Source organism: Pundamilia nyererei, unplaced genomic scaffold, assembly GCF_000239375.1.
Source record: "Pundamilia nyererei isolate P.nyererei 1_Seehausen unplaced genomic scaffold, PunNye1.0 scaffold00178, whole genome shotgun sequence".
NCBI lineage: Eukaryota > Metazoa > Chordata > Actinopteri > Cichliformes > Cichlidae > Pundamilia > Pundamilia nyererei.
Window position 1 is genome coordinate 281028 of NW_005187579.1, and position 15796 is coordinate 296823.

At 42.7% G+C, this 15796-nt stretch overlaps 2 protein-coding genes across 6 annotated transcripts in view; both read right to left on the reverse strand.

The window, feature by feature from the left end:
• Window positions 1-9225, reverse strand: part of arhgap46a (Rho GTPase activating protein 46a) — a 29965-nt gene extending 20740 nt beyond the window's left edge. For both annotated transcript variants that reach the window (XM_005746406.2, XM_013914217.1), the window contains exon 1: window positions 9027-9225. In XM_005746406.2, the coding sequence (XP_005746463.1) occupies window positions 9027-9040 (14 nt within the window). In that variant the 5' untranslated portion in view covers window positions 9041-9225. The remainder of the gene's footprint in view (window positions 1-9026) is intronic.
• Window positions 9226-11522: 2297 nt separating this feature from the next.
• sulf2a (sulfatase 2a) overlaps window positions 11523-15796 on the reverse strand; it is a 33376-nt gene continuing 29102 nt past the window's right edge. For 3 of the 4 annotated variants that reach the window (XM_005746408.1, XM_005746407.1, XM_005746409.1), the window contains 10 exons: window positions 15455-15710; window positions 15184-15280; window positions 14985-15079; window positions 14848-14907; window positions 14596-14762; window positions 14264-14406; window positions 14012-14120; window positions 13887-13920; window positions 13293-13346; window positions 11523-12926 (listed from right to left, as the gene is read on the reverse strand). In XM_005746408.1, coding sequence (XP_005746465.1) covers window positions 12896-12926; window positions 13293-13346; window positions 13887-13920; window positions 14012-14120; window positions 14264-14406; window positions 14596-14762; window positions 14848-14907; window positions 14985-15079; window positions 15184-15280; window positions 15455-15710 — 1046 coding nt within the window. In that variant the 3' untranslated portion in view covers window positions 11523-12895. The remainder of the gene's footprint in view (window positions 12927-13292; window positions 13347-13886; window positions 13921-14011; window positions 14121-14263; window positions 14407-14595; window positions 14763-14847; window positions 14908-14984; window positions 15080-15183; window positions 15281-15454; window positions 15711-15796) is intronic. The other variant, XM_013914186.1, reaches the window with a different exon arrangement.

Consider the following 15796-nt stretch of genomic DNA (forward strand, 5'->3'; position numbering starts at 1 on the left):
TCCACATACTGTCTTCCCATGTGTCCCAGTGCTTTATGCTGGGAAACCATCTGGTCCAATCCTTCACAGCAGTCAAGCAGCGCTAACCTTAGTCCACTCAACAAGCAGGTTCTATTTATACAGCATTTTAACTCTACCTGAGATCAGAGCAAGCAGAAACTCAAAAAAAGGGAAAAAGACACGACTGTATAGAGCAGGGAACTGACTACAGTGTGTCTCCCCACAACGAGACGCAAGTATTACAAAATTATTTTCTGAGCGATGAGATCCACAACACTTAATGGGCGGGAAGCCTTGCAAATAATGGGGGCATTCAAAGGAGAGGCCAAACAGTCAATACCACCCCACACATACCAGAGCCTTCATCCTTTCACTGCTCCCGTCTGTATTCCAAAAGAGGCGTTCCCAAACCGAGAAACTGATCTTCCCATGCCGCATTCCCTGTTATTCAGTTCGGTGTTTGTCATTATTCTCTGTAAATGGAGTGTTTGGATGCAAATAAACCTATTTCTTACAAACTGCTGAGTTTCAAGTAACATGTTTCAAGTAAGCCGACACAGCATTTTTGTGTGTGTGTGTGTGTGGGGGGGGGGGTTATCTCCCAGTGTACCACAGCTGTGATGACGGTGAAGTAACCAGCATGGGATTTTGCATAATGGCCTGCATCCTACACACCCTGACAGGACACGAGGGTTTCATGGTGCACTGTGAACACCATACATGACAAGTTAAGCAGCACGGGGTGTAGCTGTTTCATAAGGACTGTTCCCTCTGGGTAAATAAACAGCAGTTAGAGCTGAGAGCGAGCCTGCTGTGCTCTGTTGACACGACCTGATAAGCAGGAAGAAGGGCCGTGTTCAGGTTTTGAAATCATTTTGGGGAGCACTCAGAAAACAGAGACACAGCCATTACCTGGGTTTGCCTAATACAATGGCACTTTTCTTCAGTGGGACATACCAGGAGTGAGGTCGAAACACTTTGATTTCTCACTAAAATGAATGAAAATGAATATTTATTCACTTGCACCAAAGAAAAACTTTAAAAAAAAAATGAATAAAAGTGGACCAACTAACATTAACAGGATCCTCTTTGATACACATTTCTGGTGAAAAGTTGCTTTATGTGGTGCCATGTAAATCAATCTGAGCCTGCACAGCTTTATGTGGTCTTTCTGCAGAAGAAGCAGACAGAAAAGTATAGAGCATGACTCTCCAAACAACTGAGGCAATCTGCCTCACGCTGTAAATGTTCATAAATGGTTTGGAATGCAGTCTGCACAAGCTCAGTGAAGTTTAACTCCAAGAGGAATGTTTTATATTGATCTAAAATTAACTTGTTACACACATGGACCTATGACTAAAGCATACAGCACCCGGTTTACCTCTGGGGAGACTCAATCTAATTGAAGCAGACCTTTATGCCACAGGCCCGTGTTATGACTTTGCGCACTCTGTAACCAGGAGTTGACTGCATTCAGTAAACACTTTTTGGTGGGGTTAGATTACAGATTGCAACATAAAGAATAGTGTTCATGGACAGTCTAAGGTGCCTGGAAAGAAAGCGACTGGACCTTTTTACGTTTCTTAAAGACGGTTCACCCCTCATTCAAGAAACTTCTATTCCTCATAAATAGACTTTTTAAACTGCATCGGTTTGCCTCTTCACGTGATGTCCATTGGCAGAAAGTTTTGTGAAAATATATGAAAAATCAAGTATGAAATTCCTCATCCTTTATATTCCGATGTGTGATAACACATTACAAGGTCTCTGTCTCCCACGAGGAGTCTAGGAGGACCTTCAGGAGCCTATGGTTATCCACAGTAACTAAGAATAAAACTTGTCAAAGTGTGAATAAAGACTATGCAAACATAGCCCACCACAGAGACCAAGAGGCCAAACCCGAAACACGAAAACACCTTCTTGACCATCAAGTCGCTCACATTCACATAGTGCCAGCGGCTTTTTTTCTTTTTTTGAAGGAGAACTACTACATCTATCATCCATCATCCACAATTTACAGTCATCTCCCAAAATAACTAGAACTGAGAGCGGTTTCCCAGAGTTAGGGAAACAACAGAATATAGCTCATGGAATCTGCCCCATTGTTCAAAGGCAGCGCCAAAGTGTAAATGGCACTTTTCCCAGCAGCGGTAAACACAGAGGACTGGACAATGCATTCACTGGAAATGTGGCAGCAAGCAAACCTTGTGTCATTGTGCAGCTTTGGGTTTCAAACAAACTCAAATGCTAGTGTGGTTGTTGATTTCATCAGAAAGATAAACCATATAGAAAGGAGAAAAGATTGTTTTCCCCGGGTGGTGGAGAGTTTAGACTAAGCGTTGTGTCATCAGATAATCTCATAACGACTGAAATGCTGTTTTATGCTTCTGTGCTATTGTGGCATTCCTGATGGAGCGATAGCACACCTTCAGAAACACGGTGCTAAGTGAAGGTTTTAGTGAAATCACTGGTCCATAAACTAGACAAAACTAAGATAACAACCCAGTGAGACAATTATGCTCCCATCTATCACGCTGTACTCTTGAAAGGTAACCGCCAACCTTTTTCAGCAACCAACTATTCTGAGCTGCTGCTGCTCTACTGTTCCTTGTGGACCGAAGCAGGCGGAGCGCTCGCACAGGGCCTGCCATTCATCTAGGAAACCTTACCACTCCGGTCACAGCAACAAGTGCCAAGGTCCCCCCTTGCCGGTATATTTACAGAGCTGCTCTTTCCTATTTAGAGACATAAAACATCCTTTCTCCTCAGATACTGGCATAAAAATAAGTCCTCACTCTGCAGAAAGGAAGAAATTCAAAATCACTTGGCTGCACACACCCAAAACTATAAACCTAAGTCTGAAAATGCTGTGAGGTTGGATGAAATGTAAATAAAAATACAACGCAATGATTTGCAAATCTCATGGCCCATATTTTATTCACAATAGACCACAGAAAGCATTAGATATTGAAACCGACACCTTTAAAAAAAGCATTATCTGATTGAGGCTTCTAGCTGCTCAACTGTCCTGGGGTCTTCTTTTGTGTCTGACCTGCACAAACTCATATTTTTCATTTCATAATGTGACAAATGTTTTCAAGTGGTGACAGGTCTGGAGTGCAGGCAGGCCAGTGCAGCACCCAGACTTTTTTTTACTATGAAGCAGTTGTGTGGGAATAGGTGCAGTGTGCAGTTCAGCATCGCCTTGCTGAAATATGCAGTCTTGCCTGAAAAAGATGTTCATCTAGATGGGATGTTTTTGGCAGATCAGTAAATTGGCCTCGAATATTCTTTACTTCAGAGAAACTCTAAGATGGACATTTTATACCTAATAATGTTAACTGGCAACAGGTTAGTTACAAAATGTTGCTCCAGTTGTTTCCAGTTAGGTATTCAGCTTTTTCCTCCCATCCCATCCAATTCAGAATGAGCCATTTCTGTTAATTTAATGTTTTGGGGTTTATTGTGAATAAAATATGGGTTTATATCATCGCATTCTTTTTTTATTTACACTTCACAAACACTCCCAAACTATTTCAGAATTGGGTTAGTATTAAACATTTTGCAACTGTGAGAAATCTCTGGTGATTTACTGATACAGAGCAAGCAGAGGCCTGTACCTCAATATAATGCATGAAGGGACCTGCCAAAAGACTTGTTTGATTATGTATAAACCATGTACAAAGTCTATTCAGCAATGCTGCTAGGCAACCTGCTTATCTAAATATTGTAAAACAACAGCAGCGACACGGGCCGACTGCTAAGAGCTTGGCTGGGTTTCCAGTAGCTGTAACTAACAGAGAACGTAACCATAAACCGGGCACGTTGAGTGCTGTACCACTTTCCCCGTACGAAGCAACTTAAACACGTGCAACTACAACAAAACTCAGATCAAACAAATAACCCAAAAACAAACAAACAAAAAAACAACATTATTATCATTTAACGCATCTGACTTTAAGCTTTATCACAAGTATACTGAGTGTCCATTGTTGAAAACTGAGCTGTGGCAAGGTGTACGTGGCTAACCATTGTGGAGGATGTGGGAGCAGACTCCACCCTGGTAACCAGAACAATAACAGGGAGAAGGGAGCGTGCACATGTTTTAGATGACAGGAAAAAATGTCCTGCACCTGTCACTAACACATTCTTTCAGCCTTTTGTTTAACACCTCCCGTTCCTGCCGTGTCACCACAAGTCAGAGGTCAGTAAAACACATGGCACAATTTCTCTGTGTGCACTGAATGTGTATATATATATATATAACAACAAGCAAATTGGCAGTTTGTTTGAGAGGAATAGGCTCCTGCAGCCCTCATTAAAGCTAATGCCAAGGTTTAGGATGCTCTTAACTCGTCTTATACACCGACTTTAACTGTGATGTCTTTTGTACTGGGGACCCACAGGGCTCCACAGCACCCACCCAGTTCTCTCCTGCGTACTGTGTACAATACCACATCACTCTATAAACCCCAAGTTTATACTATGGCTACTCAGATGATCAAAAGGTTGTGACTTTTAAAATCCTGCTTAGGTTCCAGATCTTCTCTCTGCTCCCCTTTCCTCCTAAACTTGGCAGCAGTTGTCAGTGCCACTTTCTTACTCGCCGTGTGCTGACATGGGGAAACAAGTTTGGAGGGGTATGTGGGAGTCATCTTTCACAGAGGGACACGTGAGACGCACTGGAGCCGACCTTATACGACTTGACCCAGGAACCAAGGCAGGCCAGGTGCCAATGAGGGGAAGAGAGGTAAAGAACCTTAAGACCAAACAGCCGGGCAGCTAAAGCCTGGCAGAGAGAGGAGACGGCTGGTATGGGAAGATGAAGATAAACAGGGGGTTAGACTCCTGAACGCACCCTATTATTTGATTCACTTCCAAAAAGTCCTGCAAGGGTCAAACAAACTGGGATAGACAGAAGACCTCCCCAAAGAAGTATACAGACCCTTTATACGTGCCTAGGTAAAAGGAGAGTTGCTGATAGTTCCTGTTGCAAAAGTAAAAGTTAGCAAACTGAACAGCAACAGCTGACAACAACCCTAACTTTGCTTTCTTGCTACATTTTTGTAAACAAAAGCAGCACCATTCTGCTTAAAATGACTTCTCAACCACTATATGTCATCATCACTCAGCCCGGGTGAGTAAACCTAATTCCAAGAACCTCATTGTCTCGTATCACCTGAGAGCAGACTGCCATTTCTGAGTTACCGCAATGACTCAGGTACAACTGCACAAACCAGACGGTCCAGTTTGGTCTGTGTGCAGCATGATCACCCTGCACGAACTGAGCTGAACATGGGTCTTTTAAAACAGTGGTATTGGGGGAAAAAAGAGCAAAGCTGACAAACAAAAGATGTTGACTGCTTGTAAAACTGGAGGGCACAAACACACTCATCTGACTTAGGAGTCTGAAAAAAAAAAAGTATTTTTACCACAGCCGTATACAGCACACAGGCTCTTTGGGAACAGAAAATCAGTAGTACACAGTTGACAAGAAAGTCCCGCAATGACTCAGCTTCATATGCATTACAAAGCCTCTGAAATGCACCCTATTCTGAAGCCTGTAATAGTACAAAACAATGCTGAGTATTGTCGGATCAACAGGCAGACTTCATTCAATTCTTTGTTGCGTCCACACAGGGGATCACAGCCAACGAGTGCTGCGATGAGGCGGAGCTTGAGACATGTATAGGAGATGTGGGGGTGACCTCCTTCAACAGCTGCCCTAATCCATGACTAGAAACGGCTTCCCCTCTCTACTGGCGCTGGATTAGACTGGATCTCACAAGGTCACACAGCCAACCTTCAGCAAGGCCAGTTTTTCCCATGCTGCGTTCCAACTACCAATTTTACATGGCCCCCCAATTCATTCCATATAGATGCCAAAGCATTCACCCCCTCCACACTGCAACAAACCGATTCTTCATGAGGAACGAGATAAAAAAAAAAAGCCTACCTCACCACCAGCTCCAGGAGAACATTTTTGTGTTAGCTGTTAAATGTTACTTCAGATACCCTTGCTGAAATCCGCCTACAAGCTAAATGCAGAGAAGCAGCTCTCTGTGATTTCTCTATGGGGAGTATTGTCTTGTCCCACCATCTTGCCTTCACCCACGAATGCTGCAGCTCAGCAGAAATGCCGGGAACTTCCGGCCCCCTTACTGCTCTGCTGAACACTCACTGTCTGTCCGAGGTGACACTCAGCCAAAGGGTCAATAAACTCCCTTTCAGAGAGAGTAAGGCCTGCCCAAACACAAGTCCCCGTCCTTCCTAAAAAAAACTTCAGCCCTTCCCTTAGTTCAGGGGTGGGCAACTCCAGGCCTCGAGGGCCGGTGTCCCTGCAGGTTTTAGATGTGTCCTTGAACCAACACAGCGGATTTAAATGGCTAAATTAGCTCCTGCAGTTCTCCAGAGGCCTGGTAACAAACTAATCATGTGATTCAGGTGTATTGACCCAAGGTGAGATCTAAAACCTGCAGGACACCGGCCCTCGGGGCCTGGAATTGCCCACCCCTGCCTTAGTTGGAGGGTACTTCTGAGGTCACATAAGACTCTGGACGAGAGCAAACATGTGCAACAGAAGCTGCAGCATCAGGGTGTTTACCACATAGAAGATAGCCTTTCTATCAGCACACCAGCTGTCAGAGTGGGAACAATGGGGTTACTTGTCCAAACACACACACAAAAAAAGAATGACCCTATTACGAGGTAATTGTGCTTAATAACCACAAACATTCATCTCTAAACATTATCTTGTAAAATCATTCAGGGTTATCGATGAATACATATTGTGCATCGGCCTTTTTATATAAAATAAACTCAAGAATTCCACCTGTGCTATCTGGGTGCTGTCAAAACAGCAGTTTTTATTAGTATCTGACCTGCTTGCCTACAACCACCAGCAGCAGCAGTTTGTAACTTCATTTTGGTCTAGGCCCACACCATCCCCCGCGAATCCTCCCCCTGCTGACATGACAAACGAGGCCAGAGTCTAATCCCAGAGCGCAGCTACAGGGTAAGCAAGGGGGTCAGCGAGGAGCCACGCAGGAAAGGAACGTCCGGATTGTCCTCTAGAGGAAGTTAAGGTGCAGACGGCAGACTCTCTAGGATTAGAAATGCAGAGCAGGCCAGTGAAGATGTTAACGCCAGGCCCGCGCAGGCCTGAGGGGAGGAGTGGATTATGATTTAAGAGGCCATCGCTGGGGCTCAACGTGTAGGGAAGGATTAATATTTCACTAACAACAATAGATCTTCAGGTCGTGGCAGATTCTTTGTGTTCAATGTGTTAATTGCACTTTGTGGGTTTCATTTGCACCTTAGCTCACTGACGTTACATAAACTTGTTCACCTCTTTTAACTCTTGAATTTGTGTCATAGACCTAAAAAGTACAACAGGATATTAAACCACGTAATGATTCTGAGTGACGATGAGCATCTGGTTCAAACCAGTGGATGCCTGCGATTTAAACCTGTCTGTAATCCCCACAGTTCGCAGTGTGAGTGGTTGCTCAGGTACAGATAAATTTGTTTGGACAAATCACCTTAACCTCATTACAAAGTCACTGTGGCAGGCCACAGAGAATCAAAGTCAGGTGAAAAGTGCGTGCTGAGTGTTAAAGAGCACTGATCCTCAAGGGATCAGAGAAAGGAGTGAAAGCTGGAAATGTGTACGTTGAAGCTAATGAAATCACAGCGATTATTAACAAACCATGACTCATAACATGCAGCCGTCAGTGCAGGACAGGCTTCACTTCCTGTCAACAGGCAAACAAACTTCCCTATTGTCTGTCTGGGATGGACGTCCGGTCTCTTCTTTGCAGAAAGCACCGTTTAGAGTCATCTTGTTGAAGGGGATGTGTTGCTTGTTCTAGATTGTCTGCCCACTGTTGTGAGCTTGCAGAGTAAACACCGAGACAACATCCTCATTTTCAACTCTGGTTCCTACATCTCATAGAAAAAACTCATGAACTATGGAAACTTTGACCAAACGACATCGCTGTCCTCTGTTATAGTATCTCATCTATCTCTTGCAATTTGCTGAGCAGATAGAGAAATTTACACCAACGCCACGCAAATGCAAACACGCAAATGCAAACAAAAGTCATCAGATGAGCACCAGCTGGGCAGGGAGATGGTGAAAACTGCTGCGCCCAGGAAGTCAGGTTGGCATGCCCCGCCAAAATAAACAGCTTTAGGCTATATAAATGACAGCTGACTCGAAAACTTGCTCGTCAGCTACTGTCTAATGGACTGCACTCAACAGCAGATACAGGACGAGGAATTGGACTTTTTACTGCATGTATCACAACACTAAGGAGTTCCCATATGAAAATCTGTAGCCAAAGCAGTAAGTGACTTTAAATAGACCGTGGGGACTAAAGCAAGCAACCGATGAAAGCTAAACAAAGTTTTAATGCACATCTGCAGTGAAAACAGATGGCGAAGAAATTAAGACACGTGGAGCTGAAGCTGAGAGCCACAGCAGTAGTAGAAACAGGAGCAACAAATGGACTGTGGAACATTTGCCCTCTTTTTGGGTTACCGGGCTCCTAAAACCACAGCAAAGAGCTAAGCCCGTGAAGCCCATTTGGAGACTAGATAGAATTAAGAAGTAGCCTCCGTCTCCCACCACAGCCACCACACTGCAGCTTCTCCCTACAATTAAAAACTTTGGGCGGATGTGTCAAACCTTTGCCACCTAGCTTCCCATGATAGGCGTTAGCGAGCTACAGTGTAATGTTTTACTTTTAACTCACCGACGATAGATAATAATTAAAATCGAAAATAAAAAAAGAATAAGAACATTTCGCGGTTTAAATAATCTGTTAAACTTAGAAGTCACCCCTAACAGACTTTGGTAGAGATTTTTTAAAAACGTTTTATTTTCAAAGGTTTTAAAATACCCACAGAGGCTTAAAATAATGTTACTATCCCGCGAGCTGCGGCTCCGGTTCAGCGTCGGCGGCTTCTAAACTTTCTCCACTTCATTTCGCGCCGCTGTGAAATTAAAGAAAGAGTCTGCTTACCTTGTCCCGGCCATGCTCTTCACATTTTAAACGAGGCTCCAGCGAAAGGAACTGTACAGTTGTTGTTGTTGTTTTTATCTCTTCTTGCTTGTAAGGTTAGTTTTGTGAGCGCACTGAACTGTCCGAGCAGTGAGTAGTACAGGACGGCTCTCCGGTGGCAAATCCCGTACGCAGTCTCCGCCTCTGCACGTGAGTCATAGGTTGCGATGGGGGTCACCCAGTCTGCACCCCCACCCAGTCTGCTCCCCTCCCTCTTCCACGCCACACCACCCATCCTGAAGCCTTTCGACTGGCTTTCTGGAAAAAGCGGCACTTTTTTAAGATAGCCAAAACATTTAAAGGCTCAGCTGGCTCAACAAAGTAAAGTGATAAGATGTTAAAGGTTAGAAGGGGGTTTTTGTGTGCCAACTTACACAGGAACTTCAATTCACTTCATATATTAAGTTAAATAAAACTAAGGCTGCTATTTTTTAACAAATGCGGCCTATTTATTAGAAGGTTTGTTAAGCAAGCAACAGATTTGCATTGCATGACACAGCTGAAATACATTATTCGATTCATATGTGAAAATTCAAGAGTAGTTGTGTCTAATATATAATCTATATTCTCACTGGCTCACCCTTTGACCAGTCCCTCCCACTTTTTTTCTGACTGCTGTGAAGGCATGTCCAGGCAATGCGCTCAGCACAGTCAGCATCGTGCACAACAGAGAGCATGTGCAGAAGAACAGGCGATAGCCAGTACTACTAATTGTTGTTCATTAACTTTTGGCCAGAGAAGCTGTTGCATGCTCTTTTTTTAAGTTACCTGGCTAATTTAGTGCAATACCTCCACCTAGACTCTGGTTTCTTTAGGGCAGGTCTGACTGAAGGGCTTTGCTTGCACAAAGTATCAAAGCGGATAATCCTGTGCTTTCTCTTAAAAAGCAGCGTATTAATGTTTTTGGAAATTGTTAGAATAGAATAGAATAGAATAGAATAGAATAGTCTTTTATTGCCATTGTTCATCTAGTTATTTAAACTGTGTCTTAAACTACATTTTAAGACAAAGAAAGAATATTGTCTACTTCCACAAATCTATAATAAAATCAAAATATACCGTGGCTATTTTAAAGGCACAGTGTGTAAAATCTTGCCTAGATGTCAGTAGATTGCAAACTGCAGACAACTGAATCCTCTGTGGTGGCTGCCATGAGACAAATAACTCACCCTGCCATTTCTTCAGCCAGGTGTCCACGTCTATACATTGTGGAAGAGCCTGCAAAACTTTGTGAAAGGAGTCTGATAGGAGTCAATGGGTCTGTGAAGCTCACTTATGCCCGATGACAGTGGTGAGTTGTTGAGGATATCCTGAATCTTTCTGTTGGTAAGACTGCTGTTTTCGTTGCTGCTCTAATCAAGTAATCAAGCTGTTTATCAGAGGAAAAGTGAGAATTTTAGGACAGTCAAGCATAAAAGTAGCAAAATGTTAGCTTATAAGCAGCTGTTGTTGTTTAGCTGGGTCTTCTCAGCTGTCCAGAGATGGAAGAGTGGCATGTGTAATCTGTTGAATATGCAATTGTGACAATATCAGGAATAAATAAGCATGTTTATGCTTGTGTTGGTGTGTTAGAGTCTTAACTGCAGTTCAGAAGATGAGGTTTGAGATGAGGAGGAAGAGGATGAAGTGGAAATGAGGGAAGAGAGAAAACAGAGAAAACAACAAGACATAACGAGAAAGATGATGAATACACAATGATATACACATACAAATGTTCACATATATGGTTTGAAAGGGAAAGAAGTAACTTATAAGGTGAACGATGTAAGTTAGCCAGTGTACAGGCACAAACACCGGGTGTAATGATGGTGTAATGTCTTTTTCGGCCACTGTATTCAAGAGGCTGGGAAACATGGCGGCCTCCACAAAGTGGAGCCTGCTCCTGTGTATTTTTAATGGCTTAATTCCAAGTTGTGTTTAAATCGCAGGCATCCACTGGTTTGAACCTGATGATGATCATCACTCTGAACCATTACATGGTTTAATATCCTGTGATCTAACACATTATTACACACTAATCAACTTATATTCATGAGCACAATATATTATTTCCTATTAAATGACCTTAAAAAATTACCTAAGTTCACCTTTAAATTTTAGTTTGTTAGTTTGATTAAAGTTGTGCATAAGTGGGCGTGCGTTCATGTTTATTCAGACTGAGATGCCAGCGTGACTGGAAATAACAGTTAACTTGACTGTGCCAATCAGAATGCTATGACTATCAATTTAATGATCTCAAGCTGCTGGGATTCCACTGTTGAGATTACATTAAGTACAAACCCTCCTGATGCTACAGTGAAAAGGACATTATTGAGAGCAAATAGGTTACAGCTTCCACATGTCACTGCACTCACCACCATAAGTTGTCCAAAGAAACGGGCAGACAGAGACACCTACTGGACATGAAAACAGTAAACTACTTAACAATTTCAAAATAAAAGCCAGGTCATATTCATGGTCAAACAACACTTTATTCACATTGACTATCAGCACTCTATTAAAAGGAAGTATTGGCTAAAAAAAGAAAAGAAAAGAAGCTAACAAATGCAAGAAGTAAACTTCACATCAATGAGTATTACACTGTTTTGTTTTTCTTCCGGCGCAAAGCATACTGTCCATTAATGTACATGGCACAGCTCTTCACAGTGAACCCTTTAAGTGCTTTTCTGATGTAAATAAGGACAAACATACAAATCTCAATGACAATGACATTTCTCAAGCTACGTTTCTCCCTATAAGTTCATTTTGTCAACTCGTATCATACAATGAGGTTGCCTCTCCAGTATTATAAAAAATATTGTAAACATTTATATTAATTGCACAACATACATTCAAATACATACTGTACTGTACAGCAAGATTTCAGACTTGTATTGTTATCTTGTAGCACCATGTATAGCAAGCTGAACAAACTATTTGGATACTTCTACAGTGTGATACTGACAATACAAAGGAGTAAAATGGCATTCACAAATGACACATTCTGTTACAGGTCACGTAGTCTGGAGGATTGTATCATTGTGAGATGGTGTTGTTAATTTAGACCTCTTCAAGGGCATAAAGAGACTTTTGTTGAATTCTGTGTATGCATTTAAATCATTGCAGGCAAACTCAGGTCATCTCAGATCGCACAGCTGTGAGGAGGATGACCTGTAGTAACAAAGGACATTCATCGGTGTTAAGAATAACTATAATACAAAAGAGTATGGCGACATGTTTGATGCAGTTGGTTGTTGGTTAAGTCCACTTTACTTCCATGTGCAGACACGTTGGTGCAGAGAAAGAATACAACATATGTCTTAATGTTACTCCAAGTGTGAAATAGTTAGCTAATCCACATGTGCCGCAGAGACATCACAAGGCCATGACGTCATTGTGTAGCAGCAGAAGTGACGTGTTACTCATCATATTTCCACACAGTCTCACATGACATGAAAGAAAGCTGATTAAAGCTGAGACATTGTATATTATCTACAAGCATTAGTGGTATACTGAAAGGCTTGCAGACACCAAACTGTTCCACTTGATTTACAGAATCTTGTTGTTGTTGTTAACAATCCTGACAGCTGGGGGTGGCAAAGTTTGCAAATGGATATGAAATATGTTCCAAAATACATAATTGCTGAGTCTTTAGACTTATTGTAGGCCTTAGTATTTCCTACACCCCGGTAGGAGGCTATGAGGAGCAGCTCCCCCGAAAATGAAACCCAGCTTAGAGTGGTATCCCAGCATATGGTCTATCAAAGTCGAGGTCTTCGGGTTTTCTGCACTCTCCATTCTCCTTCCTTCTCTGGAGGAGGCCGATGCGGTTGGTTGTGGGCTGCAGGTGGTTAACCAACCCACCCTTCCCAAATCTGCCCTCTGTGCAAGAGAAACAATTACTGTAAGTTAAATGCACTGCTTGAGGCATTCACTGGAAACCATGGCTCCAGCTGTGGTCTGTTCCTACCAACACTGCGAGGAAAAGCAGGAAATGACAATAACAGAACAGAAAACGCAACACAATGTGACAATGACATATCTGCATTGCTGTAATGAATTTGAGCCGAGAGAGTGAATGAAAATGGTGCAGCAATGCAATGCAGGGAAATGTAAATACAATTAGTAGCGGAGTACAGATATACAGTAAATAGGGCACCATGCTGTTAAGTCATCTGACCATGCTAAAAAATCTGGATGGAGATGCTGGCTGAGTACAAAGGAGCAGATGGGTTAAGACAAACTCACAGCGATTTGGAGGAGGGCTTCTTCACTTTTGGCCTCTTTCGGCGATGAACTGGCCTGAAGCATGCACAGCACGTATACACGCGCGGGACCAATGCACGTGCATGAAGACAAAACCCACAGGTATACACACACACACACACGCACACACAGACATAGATGCACGCAAGTACACACATGAACACAACCCCGCACACGCACGCACGCACGCACGCACGCACGTACGCGCGCGCGCGCACACACACACACACACACACACACACACACACACACACACACACACACACACACACAATTAGGGTTGATTACAAAAAGGCAGAAGCTGAAAAGCAGCCTTGCATTTTAGCCCTCTTTGGATTTGACTTCTGCATGCTACAATGCTTCAATCACAACAGTGAGGAACCATGGCAGTTCAGAGCTTCCGTTTCAGAGAAACGTGTCTGTATTTTGTTTCCTCAGCTCCCTAGATGACTGGCAATGAGCAGAAACATAACCAAAGACTCAGCAGTAACCTCTCTGAATTCATATTATAACTTGAATTCCATCTGTGATGGTTGTGAAAGCAATCAGCTGCAAGCTGTTTAGAGGAAGAAATACCTGTATTCACTGAAGTAGTTTCGCTCCTTTCCTCCTGAAAAGAAGCAGGGGTAGCATTAATCTTAGTTTCAAATGACTGTTGGCGCTACAATATATGATATTTACCACAGAGATCTTTTACTGACCCTTCTCTGGGCTGCACTGCTTATGTCCTTTGCAGCCCCGTAATTCCATAAGTTGTTGATGCATCAAATTCAGAGCGTTGCGGTCAAGGGTGTTGACAGCATTTATCAGCTGCAGGAATGATAAGGACAAAATGTCAGCAAGGACTTTGGAAATTTTGGGAACTATCCCATGTGCACCATGAATCATGTAGTGGGATTATTTTAAACGTATTATTGGTAACTGCCATTCTGTGTGTCTGTTGAAATAAATACCTGGTACGGGTCAGTGTTGAGGTCAAAATACTCCAGGAAGCCCGTAGCAAATTCACAGAACAGGAAATTGTGTGTGTCATTGATGGTCCTGAGGCACCAGTATGTGTTGTTGTTGGCACTGGTGCATGCACAGAATGGACCCACTGAGGATCAGAGGAAGGGGGAGTTTATAAGGAAGGGAGGGGTGAGAGTGGAAAACAAGAGTTTGAAAAACGTGATTCAAAATATTGTTGTCATCATTCCTGCTCAGGAAAATAGTGCCAGAAACAAAGAGGTATGTTCCACCATGATACTCTTTGAACAACTTGCTAAATCCATAGACTATCCCTCACTTGTCCAGAAGGGAGCAGTCTGCCAATGATGGTTGTCATGTGTGAAGCAGGTCAGGCCGGGCATGCTGCACGTGTCGTTGTTCTGAAGCCTCTTGAGGAATTTCCGTAGTTTCTTTCTGCGTTTCTGCTCCTTCTGCAACCACTGAGTCTTCTGCTTTGATGGCATTCTAATAAATACAAAACATACGTCACAACTAGCCTGAGTGAGGAATTCAAAATTACTACACAGTAAACGAGTGTTATACATTTTACCTGAGTGAGAGCATTCGTCCTGCATTAAGTTGGAAAGTCTCCTTATTCGTAGTGAGATAACTGAAAAGACAAAGTCAGCTGTCAGATGTGCTGAATCTCTGTGTTGGTGCTTATCTGTCACCCTTAAATTCTCTCACCTGGGACTGTCGCACTGACATTCCTCTGGTCGCACGTTTTTTAAATGACCTTTGACCTCACGCAAGTTCTTGATTTTTGTCTGCAAGGTTTCGATCTAAAAAGGAAAGTTGCCCCAAATCTAATTAGACACCACAGGCTATAAATAACCTACAATATGTATTAAATATAACAATTAAAAAAGACAAAAAGGAACAGTACCTCGTGCTCTATGTGCAATTTGTGGTCTTTCCATGCTTGAAGGGACTTATAGAGGCCTCCATCACATTTAACTGTGTCATTCATAAGAATGGAGCATCTGAAGGGCATAGAAACAATATATATACACATATATATATGTATGTATATGTATATATATATGTATATATACATACACATATATATATATATATATTCTAACAGTTGATTTCTGTCTTTTACCTCAGGAACATTACACATTCATGTGGAAAAATGTACACACACACACACGCACCTATATGTGACTTTAATAGCAGCAGGTGTAGCAAGTTTGTTGCTGGTGGTGGGTTTGACAGTCACTTCCATGCCACTGAACTCTTCATTGTCTTCCTCATTCACTCCTCTCCTCCTGTCTCTGGCCCAGCTGCTGTTCCTGGACCCCAGTGGCCAGTAGCCTTTTTCTAGGTCTACAGCATACAGGTCACCGCCCAGCTCAAATGATATAGAGCGGGCCCAACGCTTCCTACTTGTACCCTTACTGGACTTTATCTCTGCAGAAGACGAGACAGATTAATGCAAGACGTGTTTTTGATTCTTTATGTCAGGATAGATGACATAACAGCAACTAAACAGACTG